This window comes from Diachasmimorpha longicaudata, chromosome 13 (assembly GCF_034640455.1).
Source record: "Diachasmimorpha longicaudata isolate KC_UGA_2023 chromosome 13, iyDiaLong2, whole genome shotgun sequence".
Lineage (NCBI taxonomy): Eukaryota > Metazoa > Arthropoda > Insecta > Hymenoptera > Braconidae > Diachasmimorpha > Diachasmimorpha longicaudata.
The window spans coordinates 4291565-4317171 of record NC_087237.1 but is presented as its reverse complement, the minus strand read 5'-3'; the positions used below and the strand labels follow the sequence as shown (position 1 = coordinate 4317171).

The 25607-nt window shown below is 39.2% G+C and overlaps 2 protein-coding genes across 6 annotated transcripts in view; one reads left to right on the top strand and one right to left on the bottom strand.

Moving 5' to 3' along the window:
- The first annotated feature begins 1957 nt into the window (after window positions 1–1957).
- Window positions 1958–20723, top strand: LOC135168270 (uncharacterized). 5 transcript variants are annotated; one of them, XM_064132277.1, is made up of 9 exons: window positions 1958–2159; window positions 5127–5345; window positions 8920–8991; window positions 12433–12709; window positions 12925–13093; window positions 15316–15499; window positions 15907–16662; window positions 16816–16995; window positions 17241–20723. In XM_064132277.1, exons 2-9 carry the CDS (start codon window positions 5198–5200, stop codon window positions 17627–17629), a joined length of 2175 nt encoding a protein of 724 aa, XP_063988347.1. In that variant the 5' UTR covers window positions 1958–2159; window positions 5127–5197; the 3' UTR covers window positions 17630–20723. The 5 variants fall into 5 exon arrangements, with proteins under 5 accessions (XP_063988347.1, XP_063988349.1, XP_063988351.1 ...); XM_064132279.1 differs by lacking the exon at window positions 1958–2159 and adding an exon at window positions 3060–3512; XM_064132281.1 differs by lacking the exons at window positions 1958–2159; window positions 5127–5345 and adding an exon at window positions 6611–6858.
- Window positions 20724–22135: 1412 nt separating this feature from the next.
- Window positions 22136–25607, bottom strand: part of Flo2 (Flotillin 2) — a 72834-nt gene continuing 69362 nt past the window's right edge. Inside the window, exons 5-7 of the mRNA XM_064132324.1 lie at window positions 25039–25253; window positions 24659–24842; window positions 22136–24583 (exon numbers count right to left, since the gene is read on the bottom strand). Coding sequence (XP_063988394.1) covers window positions 24407–24583; window positions 24659–24842; window positions 25039–25253 — 576 coding nt within the window. The 3' untranslated portion in view covers window positions 22136–24406. The remainder of the gene's footprint in view (window positions 24584–24658; window positions 24843–25038; window positions 25254–25607) is intronic.

Sequence of the window (25607 nt, the reverse complement as noted above, 5' to 3'; positions counted from 1 at the left end):
TGCTCTTAAAAAACAAATCCAAGCTGTCACACTCACTCTTCTCCCTCGTCCCTTTATTCTCCCGTTCCCACCCCACATCCTCATCTCCATCACTGGTCCTCCTCTTCCTCACCACACCATTCACCTCCTGTTTGATGCCACAGACAGTTCCATTGACTTGAATTATTTGTTGCGCGTTCGTCACGGGCTCCCCAAGAATCTGCGACTTCTCCTCATCCTGGGACTCCTCGGCATTGGAAAAATACTCAGCTGCATCTGACACCGCCTCCACCACCTCCATATCCAGCTCAAGATACTCAATATCAGCGGCCTGATCGTCCTCGGGATGCGCGAGTACCGGGTACGCACTCGCATCAACAACATCAACAATTTCATAGGTCACCCCCTCCATCACGTGTCCCTCCATAACCTCTTTCGTCGCAAAAAAAAAAATTGCAAAAAGGCTCACCCTTACAACAATTTCCGCTCAGTTTTCGTCAAATGTTTACAGAACAACTAGTGTTTACAATCACGTGTGTACGGTCGGCCATCTTTATTCCCCTCAACGCTTTGTTAATTCCCCCCCACCCTTCCTGACCGACAGTCCTTACCGACACACACACGCAAGATTTCCCCTCTAGTTACGAAATTCAACCGGGAGAGAGCTCTGTCAATACACACATACAGACCCCCTCCCACCCACACATCAATCGGCTGCATGTGGCGATGGCTCCTCTCCAAGCGTCGGGCATTAGTGTAGAAATGCGCGCGAGTGAGCGTCAACCCCTCCTCGCGGCCCAGCACCCCACAAAAAAATAAATCCCCCGTGTTATTCTGAAGACACTAGAACAAACCAAAATATCAAGACAAAGTGGTTAAAAAAAAAAGCACGTTTCCGGGGTGTTCTTTATTCAATCTTCTCACGCCAGCAGTACCACAAACATCCCCGCAATCAAGAGAGTCCACAACACGCGATAAAACGTGGCAACCGTGCGTTGAGACCTCGACTCGTTGAGCCCATGTGACAGAGAAGGAAAACATGACAAAAGGTGGTACGAAGAGGGTGACGCCGCCGCGTTCGGGATCACTCGAATGAGTATTTGCCCGGGCGAGCCGGGTGTCGGTGGCTTCTCTCCAGTTACTCCAACAGCTCCTCAATTGTTATCCCCCCCGGAACTCGTGAGTTTTACCCGCTAAAGATCCTGAGGAGCCCCAAAAATCATCGGCCGACGCAGTTAGACACCACCAGGATTCATCAGTCGGTGATTAACACAAGGCTAATTGAAGTTGCACCAGTCATTGGACACCTCATTCCGTGGAAATAGTGTCGATAACAGTGCAATTCGAGATATCTAATTGAAGAAGTACCAAGTGACTGATGCCAGTGGGATATTTTTTTTTTAACGGATCTACTTATTTTTTTTTTCTCAAACACGCCCAGGGACCGCTTACTGCTGCGTCACATGGGCAACGTTCATTGGTCGATATAGCAATGTGACGTCATCAGAGTGAATATCATTGGCTAATGGAACGGGTCCCGGACACGTGAATCGTGGCCAAGCAAGCATGGCTGTTGATGCGCAGTGGTTAACACTTGTAAAATGTTTCTGCCACGCGCCAGATCGATCAGGTTATAAAGAGTATAAAGACTGTTTAATATTCCTCACCGTGAATTACCATTAACCATACTGTGACTTCAATCAGTTAAAGAAAATTCATAAACCAGGATCACGTGGGGGCTGAAATAAATGAAGAGTAAGGAGTGAAGATCGTGGTGGAAATACATTTTTTTTTCACCAAGATTTGCAGATCTATCTCGCATTTGTGTGCAACTGTTAAACGTACGTATGATTGACGTGTGTGCTGGTGCATCTCGTGACACCGACAGATCCACAAATTGAGTATCAAATCATCAGCAGTGTGGGAGGGGGGGATGGCGGGGGTGGGGGGTTTATAGTTGTGTGTCTATCTCCGAGTGACGGTTTCAAAGTTGAAAAAAAAAAAAAACACTCAAGAGTCTCCCTACTCACCAGTTAAAATCGCAATATAAAGTTTGCAAACGCAAGAAAATTCCCTTTGCCGGCCCGCCAGGGGGAGATTGATTTCTCTACGAAACCCCCCTCCGTGAAAGTGGCCAACGCGCGTGTTTCCATTGTGACTCGGGCTGCGCACTACCATCCGTAAGTACAATATCATTTTGATTAGCGCATAAACATTCACATTGATACTGAATGATAATATTTTTTTTTTTCCTGTTCCAGTGTACTTTTGGCACTGATATTGTCAAAGTTAAACCCATTGTTTTTCTTTTATCATCGTTAACCACGCCCGTATTACAGCAGCTGAGGCTGTGCCTTAGCACATCTCCCTTGATAAAGTCAATTCAATTGTGCGTCTTTATTCAACGAGTGTATCGTTAAAATTCTTTATTTGTCGAGTAACCGCTACCTCACAATTTTTCGTCTATTTAATTAACATGTGTATGGGTGGTTGCGTGGCGTGTTTTATTTTCCATAATAGAATCATCCAATCACGTCTTATTTCATACTGTGACGTCACGAGGAGATAGCTCTGCCATTGGTTAACGGTGGTAAATGTGAGATTTTGCCGCTGTGTTAGATGGTGGGGAGGGGGGGTTTACCTCTACCTAAAGCGTGCACAGGTCGAGTCATCCCCACTTGTGCATTATTTTGTGGTACTACATGGGATAGGGGTCCGCTATGCTCGTTTCGTCCTTATTTAACGCTGGTGATATGTTTTTAGTCTATCTCACTTCGCTTGGACACGCTACTTGACTTTTGCATATGTACGCCACTGAATCGCAAGGGGGATACCCACGCTCTGTACTTCACGAGGCCTTTTTTGCCAGGCTTACCTATTTTTGCACGCAACTCCCTCTACTACACCTGTCTTTTTTTGTGAAGGGGAACAGCAACCCCCTCCACTCTGGAGAGATGGTCAAATAATCTGCGAGGAGAACGCTTCGATCACGCTTTCCCCGTTTTAAATGGCTACAAGGGACTGAGAGATTTTCTTTTTCCCTTTCCCGAAGGGGGGGGGGGGTTGGAGAATATGTCTAGAGGGAAAAAAATGACCTTAAACAAGTCCAAACCATTCCCTGATTTTTTGTATGACTTTTGGTTAATTAACTCAGTATTTAACTTTTCCAAATTCATGAGGGAGCAATACTTATTAAAGATAAAAATTAAGGAATCATATTATCGATTGATTAACGATTTTTCAATTGTTTAGATGATACACCTCTTTAAAAATAATTTTTTCGCCGTGTTTACACATAAAGATTATAAATATTCAAGTTTTGAAAGTTCCCATTGTGTACACGGGAAAGCGAGATTCTTTTCCGTTCTCCCACTTCCCCCCTTCCTCCCCCTTCCGTCGTCGTTATGCGTTCTCTTTTTTCGTTGCAATGTGTTGGTACCCGAGGAATCACATCAGTTTGATCGTTGCCAAGTGTGAAGAGTACCAGCAATTCACGGAGAAGGGGGAGCAGGGGGGTATAATCGGAGTGGGAGGTAATGTGGTTTATTCATGGCCGATAATTAAAAAATAAATAGTGCGATTCTTCCATTCGTCTTTTATTTAATTTTCTTCACAAATTCTTCAGTGACTCGGATATGATCATCGGCTTCTCGATCGGTCTGGAAAGAAAAAAAAATCTGCTGATTGTACGAGCACGTGCGCCTGGGTAACACGTGTCATCGTCTCGCGTTCATAAACGTCGAATGTCTTATTGTGATTTTTGAGAAAATCATTCTAATGATGGGGCTCCATTCATTCGTTCGCTCATTAATGGGCGGATAAGGGGAGAGGATTATTTATATAAAATAATAATGCTTGTCTGCTGGGTGTGAGAGAGGCAAGCGAGCGTGTCTTTGCGTCTGCGCTCGTGTTACTTCATACAAAACACAAAGAGAAAGAGAAGATTGAAGGGAAATAAAAAAAAAAAAATTGTTGGTTGTTAGGCTGGGGGAACAGGTAGTGGAGGGATCGTGGGTGACTTGAAATTTTTCCAACGGATTTGTCACTTCGTCGCGTGGTAATTCTACGCATCACGCCTTAATTAGTAATTTCATTGGGTTTTTGGGAGGGTTTTTGACGCTCACCGCTGGGAGAGGCTCAATGAGAAATCACGAATTCAGTGTGAATGTAATTTATTGATTGGAAAACGTCCAGATTACGCCGATTACATGAGATTTTTTTTTTCTTTTAGTTGATGAACGGGCGCCGGAGGGAATGTCTGATTGAAGCGGACTTCATTCGTTTATCAAACCCGGGGTTATCTCGATGTTATGCGGGAGAGACTCGGTTTGCGGTTGTCTGGGAGAAATTGGCGAGAGAGCACAAGGGCGGAGGGGAAAAATCTGTTTTAACGCGCTGAGAAAAATATAATTCAATCAATCGAATATTTTTTTCACGGAAAATGAGTCTTCAAACGATTTAGAATGAGGAAACGACTCCGAGGATTTTTTTTTGCGTTTTTCACACGTTCGGGGATATTTGTGAAAAGCTAATGTTCATCTGCAATTAGAAATCGAATTGAGATAATCAAGTTCTGAATTTTCCATTGAATACCACATTATTGACGCTGTATACCAGAATTTCCGCAGTTATTTTTATTGGCTCTCATCGCCACTCGAAGAAGCTCCCCAGGGAAATTCCCCTAACCTCCATCCAGACGAAGATATCCACGAAAACCTCATCTTCAAGTTGATTCGATTTATCTCATTTCACCGCTTCCCTATCAACTTTCATATCCCTCCGCGAAATACGCACCACTATTTTTCCCATTTATCATGCACTTCAGAAGCTTTATATCAGTCTGGAATTTTCTGCACAACCAGAGACACCCTGAAGTCTGCCCTAATAGAGCTTTTCATTCCGGTTAACCAGGAGAAATGTTTATTCTACCTCTGTTTATTCACACCCCAGTATTTCATTGAAATATGCACATTTATGGGGAATAAAAAAAAATCTGGGAACACAGACACTGTCAATGTCACTGAATCACTGAATTTTTAAAGGGATGGAATATTGATAATAATATCCGGGAGATAGAAAGCCATCATCTCTCCAACAAAACCAGACTATTTAAATTTTAAATAATTTCTCCAATGAATTTCTCGCAGATTGGCACCCGGGTCAGTGTACCCTCTGACTTCACCTGACATCCCCAAACGATCAATTAAATATAATCAGCATGAGCCTGGAGACACTGCTGGAGGCTGCACGATATGTCGAGCAGCAGGAGAAGAAACGAGAGAGGGTTGCCAGCACTTCCTCATCCTCAGATCACTCGTTCGCCGTTGCGCCGCACTCAAATCATCACAACTCAAACGAGCCACGTGGTAAGTGACACTTCTATCTCTCTCTTCTCCCCTCCTCCCTCACCTGCGGGTGATTTTAATTGTTAGAAAGGGATCAATGTTCCCTCGTCGAAAAAAAGAAAGGCCCAGATATAACGCAAATTCCGAATCTCCAGGGCCACCATTTCCCTCCGTCCTTGGCAATTATTTTTTTTCATATTGAACTTTCCAGGGAGTATCCACAACCAATAAACAATGTGCTCCAATTTGCTAATGATTTTCTCCTTCATTTTCTCGCCCACGTTTTCGCCAAAGGTCATGGATTTTGCGGTTGAGCGAAAAAGAAAGGGGGAGAAAAAAGAATTTGAGAAGGGAAAGGAAAAAAAAATGAACTAGAGACAGTGAAAGAGAGAGAAAGAGCTAGTTGTCGGCTATCGACCGTTCGACCACGTGATCTAGGCTAACATTGGAGTAAAGTTGAGAGTCACTGGTACGGGTAAAACCATATGAATCGCACGCGTTGACCCACGCGCGTCCGTCGTCTCCAAATTAGGTATGATTTCCCTGTCATCAGGGGTTCTCAGTCGGTAACATCGCTGAGACACACTTGCAATTCCCCTTATTTTTCACGCGTGGTTTTTCCAACGGTGAGAGGGGGGGTGGGGAGGGGAAGGGGGTTCACTGAACTCGGAGTGATACAGTAGCACGTGGCTGTGGGGTATTAAAATAAATGGCGACTTATTTTTCTTGCGAATGCGTCGGAGAAATGCAGTATGCGCGAATGACTGGCTTAAATTTTTGATTATTGAGATGAACGGGGGTGTGAGGGGTTAATGGAGTATTCTTGTGTGGGGTGAATTTGAGAATTTTCTTGCTGTTCACGGTTGTTAATTTTTTTTTACGAGAAAAATCCGGTCTCTTCATTGCCAGATCGTGCTGTGCTTGAAGTTGAAGTTTTTTCGTCCATAAAAATGAACAGTTATGGGAGATAAGACAATTCAAGATCCCCACACAGAGACAAAGACGTTGGTTACCACTTGAGGTGCTTCGGGCGTTGAAGAAAATCACTGCAACGTGATGAATATTTTGCACCTAGAGTTCTCAGGCCAAGGGGGCGGAAAAATTTGGAAGAATAGTTGTAAAAAAAATTGTTCACTCGTTGGGAACCGGTTGAAACGAGCAGAATGTCATTCGCAGTGGAATAATAATTATAGGAGGCATTCAAATGTACGAGGTGGTGAACAGGTGTGGGCGCCATCATCTTGGCTGTCCCTCTACCGGAAGACCTTCCAAAGATGAGTGAATTTGTGACAGTAACTGTCAAATTCTCTGCCCTCTACTACCGTAGAATTAATATTACGTTCAGCTCCCAAGGAATCTCCTTGTGGAGTACACGGTGGGATTTTCTCACTTGAAAAATGAAAGGGTGACGGAAGTCGGGAATACTCGAGCATAAGTCGATTGGGACTGCAGGCCCCAGTCCTGGAGTAGTGGGGATCAACAGGCCGGTTTTACTACACTGCGAGGATGGTAAAAACTCACGAGTAAGAAAAAGGTGAATAAAAAAAAACCATTAGAGGTGAAGGGAGAGAGAGAGAGAGAGCTGAGGCACGACGAGAGAGGAGTCCCGGTCACGTCGTGCATTTCGGCGTGCCGGTGAGGCAAACAAGCGGGGGAGGTACTGTAAACGTCGGTCAGTGACTCCCCGAGTGAGCTCCAGGTATTTTTTACCTGAACTGTAAGAAATTAGGGAGGCAATCAGTGCACATGGGGCTTCATTACCGATGAAATAGTCGAAAAAAAAACGACGAAATTATTGAATCCCCAGATGTGAGGATCATCATTGTCCTCCAACTCGCGTTGCCGGCCGGGGCATTACAGAATAGAACAACACGGCCAACTCTTTTTATCTCTCTCTCACTCTGACAACGTCAGATAGGGCGGGCGAAGAGCACGCGGCCAAACAGTTTACCTCCAGTGCGCATGCACCCTGTCCCCGGCAATTTTTGCTTCTTTCAACCCTCCCTCTCCCACCGCCACGAGGCTCACCCGGCCGCGTGGCGTTCTGATCAATCTCCCAGTGTTGCCACTTCTCAATTCCCTCGATTCAAGTCGCGAGGCCGCTCCTGACCCGGAGGATATCCCGGCTGGTCAATTTTCTCTCTCACTTGTCCGCGCGCGCACCTATTGCTCTGGGGTAGACTACCCCACCACGGAATTTATGGTTCTCTTGGTTCCCGCCACCCGTGGGACCAACCGCACGTGGAGGCTACGACGTGCGGGGCAAAATGGATCGCTGTCAATACGGAATTTTCGGAGCAGATGTTGTTGGGCGGTTCTGGGAATTCTTTCGGAATATTCATGAGATTTTGTTCGCCGAAATTTATGGTCCATTGGAAATTTAGGAACTTTCTGGGAGTATGTACTGATTAAAATTTTAATCAGCTTTTGATGACATTTTTGGATGATGTAGGGGCGAAAGGGGAAGTGGGCTGCCCTCAGCCGGGAGTATCTACTGACAGCGGCAGGATTTCAATGAGCTCTCATTTTCAGTAGAAAAAAAGTTGAGAATAAAAAAAATAGGGAAGTTCGCTCTGCCGCTCTCCAATTGCTGCGTTTTTTTCGACAGTTCTTTTTATGAGAACAGTTTTATTCAATTTCGTTGGATGCGAATATTTCAGGTTTAGATTTATGGTTTTATTGTTCGACAAATTTTATTTTTACACATCCTGTCATGACTCTTTTTATTTGAGTTGGCGACGCGCGGGGAAATGGGCTGTCGGCGATATCTACTTACTGACTGTGCCGATTTGGGTGACTCAGTTGTCATTCTAAAGATTAGAATCTTTTTTTGACAATAAAAAAAGAGGACATCTACTCTGCAATTGTCATTTTCTGGATTATTTTCGACCAAAGAATAATTGTGAATGATTCTAATTTTTGTTTCAATTTATTTTTAGATTGCATTCATTAAATTAAACAAATGGTAAATTTCCAGCGCCTGCCAATTTTTTTTGAGCACTTTTTGACAATTGAAAACTAAAATCAAGAGTGGGCGGTGGAAACAGGCTGTCTAGAGTCGGCTGTATCTACTGACTGACAACAGTGAGTGATGCGGTTTCGCTGACTCAATTGTCACTTTAAATTAGAAAAATATCTTTTAAAAACAATCGGAAAATTCCACTCAGTCGCGCTCGCCTCCATTCTGCCCCACCCGAACTGCAATTTCATTTGGCTTCTCACCTGCACCTCATGAATCTATTTAAAAAATCCCACCAAATTTAAATTCCACAAATCGCAGTATAAATTATCCAGCAAAACTAGTCCGTCCCCACATAGAACCCATAAACGAGGGCAATAAATTTTCATGGTAAATATTTTGATAAAAATCCATGACCTCAATGAATGATCACGTAAAACGTCATCACTCCGCGCGGTCACCTTGGGACACGTACAACTGCAAATCCCCGGATTCGCCGCGAGATGGTAGCGCATACGCCAAGTAGAAACGGTACCACGAAGGTCGGCCACGAAAAAAAAAAACGCCCTTTTCCCCTCCGCCATTTATCCACTAAAACTCTAATTAACAATTCAATTTTTTTCCTCCCCGAAACAGGTGCAAAGATGAAGCGAGAGCGGACCGAGCCAGATGACCTGTTTTGCGAGGAGAAGATGCTCATAATCGATGGTGAGTCAACATTCTCCAAAAGTTATGTCACCAAAATTGATCGCACATTTAAAAAAAAAAACAACAAAAATTATACGAGGAGCGCGATTGAGATCCACGTGGACGACCTGTCAGCGTCGATACAGGGGACAGCAGTTGATCGACTGTGGAGGGGATGATAGGGAGATAGTGGGGCAAAAGGGGTGGGGGGAGCGGCCGTTATTGAGAGCCCAGGGTGTTAGATATCCGTCAGGGAGCCTTGCGTGTTTGAAAAAAAAAAAAAAATGAGGTACGAAGGGGTGGGGAAACGGCGATACGAACGGTCGTCGACGCTCCTCCATCATCCTCAGGTTGGTGCTAACCGCACCAGTTCGGTCACAACTCGAGTTTAGATCTCAGTCAGCATTTGCGACTCACACGCGTGTGACATACACTCAGTCGATTATTATTATTATTATTTTTAATTTGAACAGTTCTCATTCGTTTGATTATGCGGAGTAATAAAAAAACGTCGACAATTATCGGGAGATATTGATAAGAGGTCTTGTGAATTCGGCAAATTTGGACGGGAAGGGGGAGGGGAGATCGATAAGACCGGCGAATTGATAAGATTTATGGAACTGCAATTACGATTATTTTGTCTTTGAATTTATTGGAGGCGACTTTCACTCGGCCTTTGTAAACTCGATTGAACGAATTATTTTGGAATCTATTTATTTATAAAATTTTGTAGACATGCCGGAGTAGTCAGTGATTAATAATGGGCGTTTTGTTGATGGATGATAGTGCATTGGTACATGATCACGGTAGTGTTATGGTTGGTAAGCCATCCAATTTGGTTGGCAAAGGTGTTAATGGGAGTAACAGTGACGTGAGGGGTATTAACGATAATACGTCCGGGGGTGAGTCGAAGGGGCTTCCGATGGTTGGAATCATTGACGTTGTCAGTGACGAGGGACGTTGGACAACACCTGCGCCTAAGAAAAAATGGATACGTCATTATCTTCTGGGTGAGGAGCTTAGGATGGGGTGGAATTAAGTGGACAATTGATTTTTTTCCACTGTCAATGGCAATACATCTCCACAAATGAAATATTTAAATATCAATTGAATATGAGAGTGACAAAATTCAAAATATTTCAATAGTCACTGACGTGATCGTGGGGTAATATGCTGATTACTCCGAAACATCCCTTGCGTTGATGAAAAATAAATTGATCCCAATTTCGATCGGCGAAAAGTCGATCTTAAGGAAATCATTTTTTTTTCGTTTTCGGATATCGATAGAAAGGAATTACTCTGTCCTCGCGGTTTACCCCTGCCAGACGTACTTCCAGACGTGCGCACCAGCATGACCGGGAGTCACGTGTCCGTCTGCGTGGTAATCCCCCACTACTATTATATTTGTTTCACCGACATCTCCCCTGACCCGCGCTCACACTCGTCTGTCTCGACCACGTGCTATCCCCACGATTTGTCTCACTTCCTCGCGAATCTCCCACTCCACGATATTCCTGTTACCTCGCCAATACTGCACGCACTCTCATGTTTCCTTGGTACTTTTTGCAAAATTTTTGAGCTACAAAAAATTGCCATTTTCAGTGCAAAAAAGTTTGTTGATAATTTTTTATTTTTTCAATTGTTTCAAATCAGGTTTTGGCTCGTTAAAAGCGACGGAAAATATCGATTGATTGGTTTTTAATAATTTGCAAATTATGGATTTTTAAAGGGATTTTTTTTTTTAATTTTAAGGTAAGGGATTGGGTGGACGTACGTCATAAGATTATTATTATATTTTTTTTGTCTTGCGCATGCATTTTAATGACTGAAGCATCCTGTCGGTGGTTTCGTAATCGAATGAGCGTTTCTCGAAGTTTCTCACCCCGATTGCGGAATAAATGACGCGGTGAGGGTGGAATGAAGGGAGGAAACGTCAACTGGGGGAATATTTAGGAGATTGAGGAATTTTTAATGGCGCAGGCGGTGAAAAATCATATTAATAATTATTCTTTAAACTGTCCAGGTCGAGTCTGACTGTCGGTTCGTTTTGCCTAAATATCTCGATATCTGAGGGAAATGGGACAATGCTTGTTCAGACCTTTTTTGGGGCCCTTAATCTGTCCTATAAAAAAGTATTTGGCCAAAACTTCGATATCTCCGTGAAATTCAGAGATATCGGTTGAAAACTCCGACAGTGGCGAACAATACATGTCCCTGGGATGTTTTGTCGTCTCGCTGTTGTTTAATTAAATATTTATTCATTAAATCAGATGATAATCTGAATTGTTTTTCGCCGACGCACCTTTTTTTAATGGAAACCGACAACATGAAGTAAATGAATGTTGAGAAATTTTTCCAAGTCCTCCAATAAATGCAGTTAAACCGTGACATGAAGATCTTGAAATACTGTGACTAACACTAAAGAATTAAATAATGTTGAGAGTAAATTTTTAAGCACTTTGCGGTCAGTTACCTGACTTATGTGCCAGAAATTGGTCAGTTAAAACTGACGATCACGAACCGTTTTACCGGTTCGCTGCTCATTTGCGCGCCTCAAGATTCGCATAAAACGAATATTTCGCTTTACGACGAACGGTTTTTAGTCCCTGACAGCCGAAGTTTTTGCCCCCACAATCTTGGCCATTTTTTTTTTCATTCCGTAGGGATTATTTGAAGCTTGAAATAAGACTTGATGCGTCCAAATCGCACCATCCGGTCAGAAGATATCGAGAATTTATTTTGGTTTCGGTTCATAGCTCTGGACTCTTCTATTTTCGTCACCTTTTTTTTTTGTATTTTTCCCTTCACTTATTTTTTCCGGAGACTACTGGTGAACCAGTTAGTCGATTAGAGGAGAATTGATAAAATGTGACACCTTGTTTGGAAACTTTCCCCAACGTCTAATAATTTTTTTACCCCTTTTTATCGTAATTTTAACGAAAAGGATGGGGTAAAAATAGGTTTAGGAAGTCAGAGCAATGCAATGCGACTGCCAAGAGACTAGAAATGGAGGGGGAGAAGATCAACATGAATGAGCCTACCAGTGTTAATTTATAGACACTGAAAAAGAATAATAAAAAAAATGTAAATAAACGAAGCATTCATGCCGGAACGTTTCAGCTGTTGCACTCCGGTTGAAATTAAGCATCCGATGTACCTAGTCTCTTTAGCCATTCTAAAGTTAAACCAGACGCGATGTCATTCAGCTTTTGCTCTATTGTTCTTTTAACTCTGAGGAGTTTTTTAATTTATAAATCCAGTCGTCGAATTTTCCTGGAGTTCCTTCTCACAATTACAAATTGATAGAATTCACGTCAGGGATTTGACAGCCGTAATTGTCTGTAATAACGCCTGTCCTCTGCGTAATTAACTCGAAATTGTGATAAATGACAAACGACGAGGCGGGGATGACGATTTCTCTCTCTCTCTCTCTTTAATTTAGTACAACTGTTTGGTTTGCAGAGGAGGATCCGCTCGACATTAGCAGAACGAATGGCAACCACTCGACAACCCTCCGAAGCAGTCCTATCATCTCACGTGGAGCACTTACAAATCCAAATACAACTCACACAAACATTCATCACGTTACAACTCATCATCAAATTCATCATAATAACCACAACAGTACATCGCACAATCATTATGTCGATAATCACAGTACAAATCATAATCAGAGTACTACAGCGTCGGTTGTCGTCGACATGGATTCATCGCATGACAATAAAAAACATCGGAATGGGTAATTAATATTTACTATTGATTTTTTTACTCGGGGTCTGGATATTCAGTCATAATAAATTTTTCTTTGCAAAAGATAACGTTTAGGACTGAGAAGTGTTGGATAAGGATTTGGGTTATTAAACTTCTGAAGTGATAGAACAAGGGCGATGGTTCAAAGGCAAGAAATATTTTTTTCTTAGAAACTATTGAATGAATATCAATGTACTTTTTCAGACCATGTGTCATAAGATCTGGTACCCGAGAAGTTCACAATAAACTTGAGAAAAACCGTCGTGCCCACCTGAAGGAGTGCTTCGAAATGCTGAAGAAACAACTACCAGCTCAGGATGAGAAAAAATCATCGAACCTGTCAATCCTGCACGCAGCAATAAGGCATATTCAGGTGGGTGGCCTTCTGTGATTTTAGATCACAAAATAAAATATTCAAACTGAATAAAACGTGGCGACACGCACAGCCCATTGGAATGTACCACGCACTGAGAATTACAAATTGAAATAAGCCGAATGTGATTTAAAAATGCCACTGCCATTATTTCAATCGCACATTCATTACAATAACGTATTACTCCGTTACATGTACGACTTGATCGGTGTTCGCTGTCGATCGATCGAGCAAAAAAAAAAAAATGGGGAAAATATTTGATATTTGGGAATGGCTGCCCATCGCCGGGGTTTATCTACTAGTCCACGAGTATTGAATGTCAGTGCCGAGTTTAGATTTACTCGCTATAGGCATTCGTATCTAATTTCCATGTGATGAATAAAATATTGACATTTGGAGTACTAGAGAAAACTTGGGAACGAAATGAAGTCATGACAGATAATAGCAACTCAGTTCTAAAATTTTTAGCAACTCATTTCGAGAAAAATACATCATAAAACCAGAAAACAAAATTATTCATAAATAATTTAGACAGGAAACTTTTTCGTACTAAAATAACTCGTCGTAAATCCTAATATATTTATTAAGTACATACCCGAGTATCAATATTCCCTGAGAACTTAGTCGACCTACTTGAAGTCAATACCAATTTGATCTTTCAGCGGGTTTGGTCGAAGTATTTTTATGTCTAGTGAGTTGGCTTCTCTAAGAAAAGTTTCACTGATCTAAACGCAGAAGCCACCGTTGCTTTCAAAAATACAATTCGCGACGTTGCACCATCTTTTTTATCTAGAGGAGAATAATAACAACGAATTTCCATTTTTTCACCTCCAAATTGAAGTTTTACGATTTTTATTTTATCAGTTGAGTATCAAAATCCAGTTCGTCAAATGCGTTCTTAATTCAACCAATTGTTGCTAAAAAAAACAATTTATTATGTTGCACATCAACTATATAGAGGCTTAGGTCAGATTTTACCCCGTCCTCTCATGCTTCACTCTCCCCATTAACCAATAGAATAAAAAAAAAAGTGTAACTGTCGAGTTATCCTTGAGAATGCCCGTCGTACAATTTGAGACATTGAACCTGCCAATGAAGACAAACACACACATTCGCAGTGCGATAAGCCACACGATAATGACGCCCGTAGACTTATTATTCCACGGTAAATAAGTTTATATGCCTGACCTTCCGCAACTTGAGTTAACGACTACCACGTCATCACGTGATTATATCATGTTTGTCATTCGGCATAAATTTCTTTCGCGCTCCGGAAAGCTGGAGGAAATGTAGAAAAATATTAAGGACACTCCCCATTACCACTGAGGCAAAAGTTCTCTGCCTCTGGGATTTCCTCGTAAATTTATTGAAAAAAAATTTATATATCGTTATCTTGATTCCTCAAGTTCGAGGTTGAAAGTATGACAACGTGCTTCCATCTTCGTCCCCTTCGTCTCTTCCAGCAGACAAGTTTGTCATGCTCTTGTTCTTTTCCTATTGGCACTCGTCACGTGATGTGCACAGCCATCGTAACGATACCACATGGCACGTACATTAATTTTAAAGAATGTGGAGGAAAAAATGTATTTCATTTTTTCTTATCCATTGATTTATTCTCTCTCATGCTGACTGTCTAGTCATTTGTTGTACTGTTTCGACTTGTACATTGTTCAATAATTTAACAGAATTGTCAGTGTTGGGATTTCGAGTTCCTCTCTGGTCAAGGGCCTGAATTTTTTTTTGTTATGGATGAATTACACGTAAGATGCTGAAGATCGTTGCCATCAGCACGTGTCTGTCAGTGATGCGCCTGCGCTGTGACCTTTAATGGCTCAACATCTCCACGTGTACGTCAAAATCACTAGTCGATTAATGTGTTTGTGAGGGTGATGCTGATGGTCACGTGTACCCGAGTGTTAAATGAGGAATAAACAACGGGAGTCTTTTGGATGACTGCCAGGAAGGGGTATTTGTTAATGCACATCGCTTTGTATTGAGCCGATTAATGGAGACGAGGAGGAGTTTAATTTAATGGGAATAATGGAATTTACTGCACTGTCCGGGGCAAATTTTTAATGAAATCTCGGAAGAAACGCTTAATTAGGCTCAGTGGTTTTGTGGAATTGACAGCTGTCAAATTCAAACGATTGGACAACAATTTATGAATCCATGTGTAAATTTAGTGGCGATAATAATGCTTGGATTGTTGGTTATTGTTTCAGACGTTGAGGAGAAAAGAGAGAGATTCTGAGCACGAGATGGAGAGACTTGCGAGAGAGAAAATAGCTGCTCAACAGAGGATAGTTGCTTTGAAGAAAGAACTCTCTGCCACTTGGGATCATATTGATTTCAGTACATTATTGCAGGAACCAAGCTCAGCCATTGATCCATTGCAATGCAAAAATGGTAAATCGAATTACAAAATAATTTTTTAAACTGTTTTGTCGTGATGGCAAAGACAGATTATTTTTCCATCCATCTCGATTGTTTTTTTGATTTTCAGTATCGAAAATATATCACAGTTATCACTCAATTTTACAATAAACAAAAAAATTAATGAAGCTCACTCAATTCTCAGATCAGCTCCGACTGGAAAAAAATTACAATCGAGATCAAAAACTGCATCAGCACCAAGTTTACTTCGTTCTTTCCTATTCGAAGTGAAAATGAACTGATGCAAAAGCAAACCGAATACTTGCAGAGCTGTTTGAAGCTCATAAATTATTCAAAAAGCTTTGAAAGTATTCAACAAACATCTCATTGATTATTCAGTAATTAGTGATGAATTACGAACACTGATGTTTATCCATCAGTTTCAGAGAGCATGGACGTTGATGTATCAGGATTGGCTCGCGGTGGTACACGATACAGCAGTACCAGTAGTTTAAGTTCTGCAGCAACAGCAAGCTCCCCCCAGAATCATCAAACAACAAGTACAACACCATCAATTCACAATCAAGTAGCAACAGCAGCTGTTGTATGCCAAACCCAGGGATTAAATCTTGCTCAGAATTCACGTGAGAGTCCACCAGCGAGTTCCAGTCCTGGTGCATCAACACCAAGTATTCCAACACCAGCACAAGAAAAAGTAACATCACCACCGGTTGTTCAACAATCTCATCAATTGCATCTACCAATAAGTGCACAGATGTTGAATACAACTCAGGGCTTAGCAACAATAGTACCAACACTTCAGCATCTTGGATCTGGTCTTCGTGTTATACCTGGTGATACTAGGCAATTGTTGGTGACACACACAACTGGTAACAGTGAAACACGACCACTGACACTGGCTGTACAAAATTCAGGGGAACAGGGAAGACCACTCATTGCTGTACAATCGACAACTGGAAGTGAGCCAAGACCAGTTGCACTTGTTGTACATTCATCAGCAGCTAATGACAACCGTGTGACATTTGTGCACTCCAATTTGTCGAATCAGGAGAGACCACTTGCACTTGCTGTACAATCATCAGCTAGTGATGTAAGACCTGTTACTTTTGTACATTCTGGGAATGATGCAAGGCCGCTTGTACTTGCTACACATCCACCACCACTCAATGTCACTAGTAAGTTCATTGTACGAGATGTCTCTACTGTTTTTGATAATTACCCGGGATATTTCGAGTTTGGGGCTTGCAAATATTATAATCAGGGTTTTGTTCGACGACGAAAATAGTATGGTAAAAGTCAATTTTACGGTTTGTTCTTCTTTTCAATAGCACAAGCGAGAATAAGGCCAGGGGACACCCAAACCCCCCACAAGATGGTCGGTGGAGTTACGTTGGTAGGAGGCAATGGGTCAGAGTTGACGAGACTTCCTGGAGGTGCTGAGTTGAATATTCTACCTGCTAATGGAGTCTTTCGATCTGTCAAGACACAGCCGTTGGCGGTACAAGGAGGTGATTAATTAATTAAAAACATATATCGAATGGATCTGCATCGGCACCAAGTTCAATTCGTCCTGTCATTTCGATTTGAAAATGAACTGATGCGAGAGTAAAAAGATTACTTGCAGAGCTGTTTGAGGATTTTTAAATACACAAAAAGCTTTGAAAGTAATCGACAGAGTTGGATTTATCCAGAAAATGTAACAAACTCATTTTGTAAAATTGTAATTAATTTTCAAAAATGTTTTGTCCGTTAGGATTAACACTGAGCCACGCTGGAGTCTCCCTCCAAACATCCGCTGGCAAGTCAATGATGCAGAGTTCACCGTCCACAGAGAGCATAGCCCACATTGTTGGCCAGCATACAACCCTCTCAGGTCTGACACCAATAGTAACTCCAATGACAGTTGTATCCCAGGGTAATCAAGTAACAGCCCACATTCTCGCCCCCTCGAATCTTGCTGGAAAAATGATAACAACACCGATACTGAAATCCGTGGGTCAAGTGCCACTTGTCAATGCCCAGTATCTCAATACGACGACCCTTGTGAAGCCAGTTGTCGTTGTAAGTTCATCATCAAATTCAACACCATCAACAATAGCTTCCAGTACCCAGCCTTCCGTCACATCGCATTCCAACGTCTGACAAAATCACAGGACAACAAAGTTCGTTTGAGATTCGCTTTGGGCATTTTTTTCGTATAATTTCAATGTTTGTGATACATCGAGGGGCTCTTGATGATTTTTAAGAGTTTAACAAGACATATTCGAGTTCGGGAGATTTAATATCCGTCTTTGCTATTGAAAATTGAAGACCTGCAGATTAAAAAAACATTTTACAATGACATTTATTTTAAATAGCTCTTGAACTGTCCTAGATTTCGTTGTCGAATTATTGACAAATTATTGAGGAACAAATTTAATCATTTGTGATCAATGAAAGATCATAAAGAATTTTAAAAAGAATATACATAACTTATAATGCAATTAAAAAGCAGTTTGTGATGACATTGATTTGAAATTTGCATTCGATTTTTTTTTGTAGATTTTGTTTTCAAGTCACTAACAAATTAATAAAATTAAAAACAATTTCGAGAGGAATTGTACGTAACACAATTGAAATAATGAATAACCGATGCCACTTGAGCGTAATGCTATCATTGACTTTTCATAATTATCTTGAGGGAGGAGAAGATGAGGAAAGTTGTGCTGACATACTGATTTTTATTATTTTGTTAAATTATCAATTTCGCCAGATACGTCCGACAGAAAATGCCGTCACTCGGAGAATTAGTTGTTCCTTTTCTGTGTGAATTTGTTCGAAGAAAAAAAATATAGCATTGATAATCTAATTTGTTTGTAAAATAATGTGAGGACTGCTGTTAATTATTGGAGACCAAAGGGACAAAACAATTGAAAGCAGGTGAAATTCTGATCTCTCTCGCTAAATTGCTGTTATTCAAATCAGGCTGTCACAAATTTGAAGGCGTGTGAAGGCTTTTCTCCATGAGAAATCCCAAATGTTCGATAATTAATCTTCGTGAAGCTGTCCCATTGAGACCGCGTAAAGGAGAGGACGATGAATCTAAAGTTTAAGAGATAATTTTTTTTAGTAGATGGGACACGATAGGATTGATAATTTATTTAGTTTCATCCCAAAATCGCCAAAATTATGAAATTAGGGTTTTCGTATTATTTAATAAATTGTCTGTATGAGACTGAAAAATTATCAGCTTTGGGTGGGAGGTAGCGGGCACTGAGACTGTGATTTGGACATTTTTTTTTTTAATAATCATCGTGTGTCCTTACAATATTTGAGCCGAGTGTAGGAGTTAAAATGGAGTATTTCGTATATTAAAGATCGATTAGACAAGTAAACACCGACGAGGTGAGTGTGAAAAAATAATTTACTTTCCGGGCGCGATTTATCTTACTACTTACAATATAACAACTCACAAATCAGCCAAATAGGCCATAAAGAATTGCTTTTGTTCATTAATAACTCCATTTTAATTATCTGGAGACGATCTTTAACGTACAAGATACACGTGATCCCCCTCCCCCCCCTGATTCTTTAAAGGTGAATTTTCATTGCGCTCTGCGAAAACTTTGGCTTTGTCCAATGGTATCGAAATGTACTATTAATTCACACATTCGAAAAACGCTTAACTATCAGTTTGGCAACTTGAATTCGAGTGTGAAAAAAAAATCCAGTGATAATTGTCACGCTCAAGAGTGTGACTCCTCGACCGATGACGGCCTCGAGTTAATTTCCTCAAAAAAAAAAATTGAAAAATCTTTGTAAGATAGTATTAACATTTACACCCATATAATTTTTTTTAATGTAAATTATTTAATCGGTGGCACGAATGTTTGGTTGAATGAACACTGAATGAGGAAAACTCCAATGAAACTAATTTCCCATGTCTTAATTTCTCTTGTTAGTCGAACGTTTGGGTGGGTGATCGTTGCAGATTGAACCTTAAGAATAAACTAAATTTTTAACATGTCTTTTATAAAAAAAACAATTGGGTAGAGCAGAATCAATGTCGCTTTTTAAGGATAATCTATCGTTTATCACAATAAATCTCCCCAGATGAATCAATGTTAATCGAACGATTGTTCGTTCGTGTAGTAAATAGTTGAATGAACATATATGTTACATAATTATACAAAAAGAGGAAGATGAAAACGTATCGAAAGGCACATTGCATGGAATATCTGTCGTATTACAAATAAAAATAACAGGAGAAAATATGAAAAACTAGCTCCAGGAGGTGTTATTCTTGTGCGTGAGAGAGAGAGAAAGAAAAAAAAAGTATCGTTTATGCGTACGAAAAAAATGTGATAAAAAAAGAAATAATTAATGAAGTTAATTAACATTTTTAGACTAAGATTCTAAAAAAAAAATAATATGAAATAAAGTAAATGTTGATTAGAGAATTTACAGCTAACTTTCTCTACTAACATCTCACCAATTACGAGAATTACACAATTGTAAATAGTAAAGAGATCGTAATGTTGATGAGATGTTGAATGATTGTATGAAATGCTCAATTAACTGGCAGTACATTTGGATTGTAACTTTCCTCATTGGGTGTCATGTCACTTAGGACTGACGTTCGGTTAAGTGTCTTATACAGATTTTCAGTTTGGAATTATCTTCAATCGTGGAATTTTTTCCCGAGTATAACCAATTTGTCACATTTTTCGATCATCTTTTTTTGGTTTATTTATTCGAGCGCTTAATCAAACTCAATTGGCACAGCAGCACGCTTGGTGCATTGAATATGTGAATAGAACTAACAAGCATGTTCTTCGATAAATATTCTCATGAGAAACTTCTTCGAGACCCCGAGTAATTGACAAATTGTATGAGTTCACTACGAACGAACTGATTACTAATTTTTTTTTCTATGAATACATGAATGTTCTGAAGGTGAAGAGAGAAAAAACAATGGATGATATTGTTTTCAGTAAGCAGAATAAAGTACGTGTGAAAAATGGAAAATTTAGATTGAAAATATTGAGATAATGGATTTAATGTTAATGGACTTTAACTGTACATTAACTCTGTATATTTCTTGTAAATAGATAATTTAATGGTATCGAATTAATTTACTATATGTCTATGTATTAATTTTATTGATTACAGTGAGTGGATTTACGTTTCCTTGTAAATAATAAGTTGAAACGAGTCGTCTTGCTGTAATAAAAAAATCATTACAACAAACTTTTAATGCTGTCTTTTTATTTAAGTGGTTTTCACTAATCCCAACACGTAAAGCAAATTTATTATTCATGCATTGAGAGAAAAAAAATCGCAAGTTCTGAGATAAAACATTATTGGTTCAAGTTAAGCTAATTAAATAATAAAACAATGAAAACTGAATTGTTCACATAGAGTTCATGCTTAGGGTTCTCCAATTCAAATCGATTTTTTTTTCTTAATTAACTTGCAATTTTTTTTCATTGAAATGTTGATTTTTTCTGTCAGTGTGGAGGACTGGATGAATGATTAATACGGTTACTATTAGTTGATGTTCCATTTATTAAAAATATGCACTAATTCACATTGTCCTATTTCATTACTTTCAGACAGAGTTAAAGTATGCGCACAATAGTAGAATATTGTCCTCTATCTACAATCATCGAAACGTTATTTCTTGTTATTAACTTTTCAACTAGCACACGACTCCCAAAATATATTATTTCACGTTTTGCCATTTATAAAAGACTAGATTACTCCAGCGTATGGGCAAGTATCATTTTTAATCACCTACTGGGGTAGGTTCCAAGCATTTTCTAATCTCATTTTTGGTCGATTTTAAATTGTAAATGACTCTATCTTTCTACCCTCAATCCATCGCGAATTGTCTCTTAATTTAGATTAATAAGAAGAAATGCTTTAATATTCCTTTTTTCATAGCTGGGAAGAGTTCGTCAGTTTTGGTTTCAATGATATTTTTTTCATGACTAATCATTTAAAAATAACGTACGGAACATCAGTTGCATTTCAATTCATTTTATATCAACGATCAACTGATAAAACGAGTGCGTATCTTATGAAAGTGCAAAATTATCACCTCAAATCATAGATATGATAGTTACATGTACAGAAAACACTGCAATATGGAACATGAAAGTCTTAACAGAATGACAAAAATCTAGAAAAAATTACAATTATTGTACAATGAAGATGGCAATGATCAGGTAAGTTGATTTCTCATGTATCTCTAACTAACACTAAACAATATAATTTCTATAATAATCTGATCAATGAATAATTGATCAATAAATTTTCTCACTAAAGATATGAGAATGAAATCCCGAAAATTAAATGGCACGATGAAATGCAAAGAAACGTTAGTTCACAGTGAAAATGTTGGATATCCACTTGCTCATCGTACGTACTTTGCAACCGCATATGCATTTTTGTTCGTATTGTGGAACGTTTTTTATAAAAGAAATGAGTGATCAGAGAATGAGTCATCTAAAAAAATTTTCTCCGGAATAAATAATTATATTAAATAATATAACTCCCATGATAGAGCGATCAGTGGAAATTTGGTAAACCAATTCGATTAATACATCAATAAATTCCTATTCTAATTATAATTGTATATACTGAAAATTAAATGGCACAATGAAATACTTTCGACAAAAATGCTGAATATTTATTTCCCCATATTTTTTTTACGTTATGAACCTGATTTAAAGCAAATCAATTGAGCACTCCTTTAGAATTTTCTTCCGAATAAAACAAAATACAGAATAATATCAATCGATGCTAGAAATCTCGTTCGTGGAGTTAGATAAGCAGTTGGATTTTTGCACACGTGTTTCACTCAGACTGTCTCCCCTGCTGGAGAAGTGAGACAGTACAAAATTCATTGACGAATCGAAACAAATTTGAATAATAGTATTCTGGTAGACAATAGAAAATATTGACAAGTAGGTATTTTGCACAAAGACACACAATTTGCTAGAAGCATTTGAACGAGTAAAATTCGAACACATTTTCATTTACTACCAAAATTATTACTCGTAAATAGGCCTCTTGATTGTTATTAATCAAGGGGTTAATCAACAATAGCCTGGTTAAAAAAATTAGCTTATAATAATTGCAATCATATCGCGAAGGTAAACGATCACCTGACGAGTAATTCCCATGATGGTTTCTATTCTTCATCCATTATACAGTTTATTTAGTCAACATCAAATGTAGAGGAGAATTCACATACTTAGTTTTTATAATCTTTGATTGAAGTTGACTGGACGCGCATGAAAAAATTTAATAAAAAATCTACTCAATTTCTTCTGAAGTTCTGCTGAAACTCCAGTGGATATTTTTCGTTAACTTTAATTCACTCAAATAATTATATTTAAAAATAATAAAAGATTAGAAAGAGACATCTTGGATTTCCTTGTGAAAAACAATTAGAATATTTTAATCGAATTTTTAAAAAATTAATAATTACTAGGTTTTTCACGTAAATTTTTTCATCCCCGTAATTTTAATGGCATGAGACTCTAGGAGGAAGACGATGGATAACTTCAAATCTATTCTGATTAAAATTTATCAATTGATTATCTTTGTACTCAGATGCGTCGTTTTGTCATTATTATCCATACACTTTTTATCATTTTATCATTTTCTACACCAAAAATATATTCGACGCACTGACACTACATTGGGTGGTGTTTGAGAATAGTTATCAATTTCACTGATTGAAGTTACAGGGTCATCTAATTAGTGTATGTACATTTTGACTCCAGCTATTATGTACACGGATCTTCACAGCTGTTTTACTCTGTCCTTTCATTCCTTAGTCAACCAGATGATCGTCCTGAATAATCGCGTTTATCAATTTTCGTTTAAATTACCTACACATGTTGAACACAATGGTCGAAAAGACGTACTGGATCACAATTAATTTTTTTTTCTTTTTGATGCTTCGACTCTGATTTTTCAAAGGTAACTCTAACCGCTGGACTAGCTAATTGCAAGGCTATTGCGCGTATTGCAGTTGTATAATGTAAAGAAGATAAAATGCGTTGGATTATTCAGTTGTAAAATGATGAAACATTAATTTTAATAATTAATTTAATAATTAAGTTAGTCCACGATTTTTATTTAACTGATGGAATATAAAAATTTGATGAAAAATATTTGACTCGTATAAACAATATGTATCCAATATTTCTCATTCTATTTTTATATTTAATATTGAAATTCCCACGTAAACGTCAATTGACGGTTTCGGGGGTGGTTTTCGGAGGACAATGCTGAGAATTTTCTCCAGACGAAATCAGCAATTATGGAAGAATAATAATTCATTGTAGAAATCATTCGGTGATTTTCATCTCTTCATTCTGAAGTTATCTCCGAAAAATATTTTTTTAATAAAATTCCAATAGGAATTCAATAGAATTTATTTCCAAAAATGTGAGGAAATGTCACAGAAAAAAGTTTAAAAAAATGTAAAATAGCTGTTCATTTCATCATTTCTCAACGAAAATCATTATTTTTATTCACTTGTGCCAACGAACGGAATGATAATATGCGTCCCCGAGACCGGACCATCGTGATGAATATGTGCGCGGTCATTTCCCGACGTTAATTCTGCCCGGAGGAATAAAACTCGATTCAAGTAACTGTTCAACTCTAATGCTCGGCATTTAAACTATTTACCAGAAATATTGAGGTAGAAAAATTCGGGGTGGAGAGAGACGAAAGTTTTGTGGTGAGGAATTATTTTCAGTTTCACGTGGAATCAGAGTTAGTTGAGGGAAATTCGGTGGCAGTTATGATCAAATATCCTCTCGTCACAGCTATAGTGGGTACTCTGGGGGCGGGGGATACGTGGGGTAGAATTCATTGGATGGATCGTTAACGCTCGTTGATGAATCGCATTGTGAATTACTTGGCTCCAGGTATTTTAGCTAAAACTTTGGAAAGATCAACACCAGTGAGTGCTTGAACGGCAGGTGGAACTTGGCCAACGAGACGTGTCAATTCACCGCTAGTTCCATCGTTACCACCCAACAAGACAATCTCATCTGTCCTGGCAAGTGGTGCAGCGACTTCGGCAGCGATCTGGGAAAAACGACAAGAAATTAGTGCTCGTGTCGTTTTGAATTGATAAAGTGAGTCACCAGAACAATTGGTTACCTTCGGCATGGCGTTGAGAACAATATTAAGTATTGCAGCATCGTTATACTTCTTGTAAACCCCGGCTTTAAGGCGCATTCTCTCCGCCTCGGCCACCCCAACCATTTCGAGGCTCTGGGCCTCAGCATCACCCAGGAGTCGAATTTTTTCTGCATCTGCTTTTGCACTTTCTACGGTTTGCGTTCTTAAAAATGAATGAAAATCAAATGGATTAAACTGTAATAAGTAATTTAATGCAATAAAATAGAGAAACTGGGAATATTTATTTCGTTAATCAATTCAACCAATCATTGAAATTGGTTGATAAATCCAATTTTATTGAAAATTATATTTTTCTTGAAGTTTTATTCCCAGGGGAATTTTCTAATGCTATTAAATACCTCTTTCCCTCCGCAATTCTACCCATCTTGTAGTACTCAGCCTCAGCAGGTAAACGGACAGTACTTCTCAATTCGTGCTCCTTTCTACGTACTTCCTGCTCTTCAACTTCAATCTGCTTGCGCCTCTCTACAACCTCGATCTGAATCTCCTCATTCCTGATTTTCTGCTTGATCTTGGCAGCCTGAAGTTCGTAAGCCAATTGTGCCTCGGCTTTCTATGAAGCAAGAAAATAAACCACGTACAAATCAATTTTCAGAACTTCTCAATAATGAATACTGAATAATAACGTGTACTAAATATTTTCTGTTAAAAAAAGTACGAAGTTCAGTTTTTCATGAATAATTTTTCATATGTCTCAGCACACGAAGACGAGACCTGAAAAATTGATAGAAAATTTCGTCAACTTTCACCCGATAGAAAACCGCCTCAATTTCAAAACTCACAATTGCGCAAAATTACGTGGAAGTTAATTATTATGAGAGCGCAACTACGTGTTGATGAATACATCATTTAATGATAATTATGAATGGAATTCCACATGCCGTCTCGTCAAGCAGCCGTCACATGG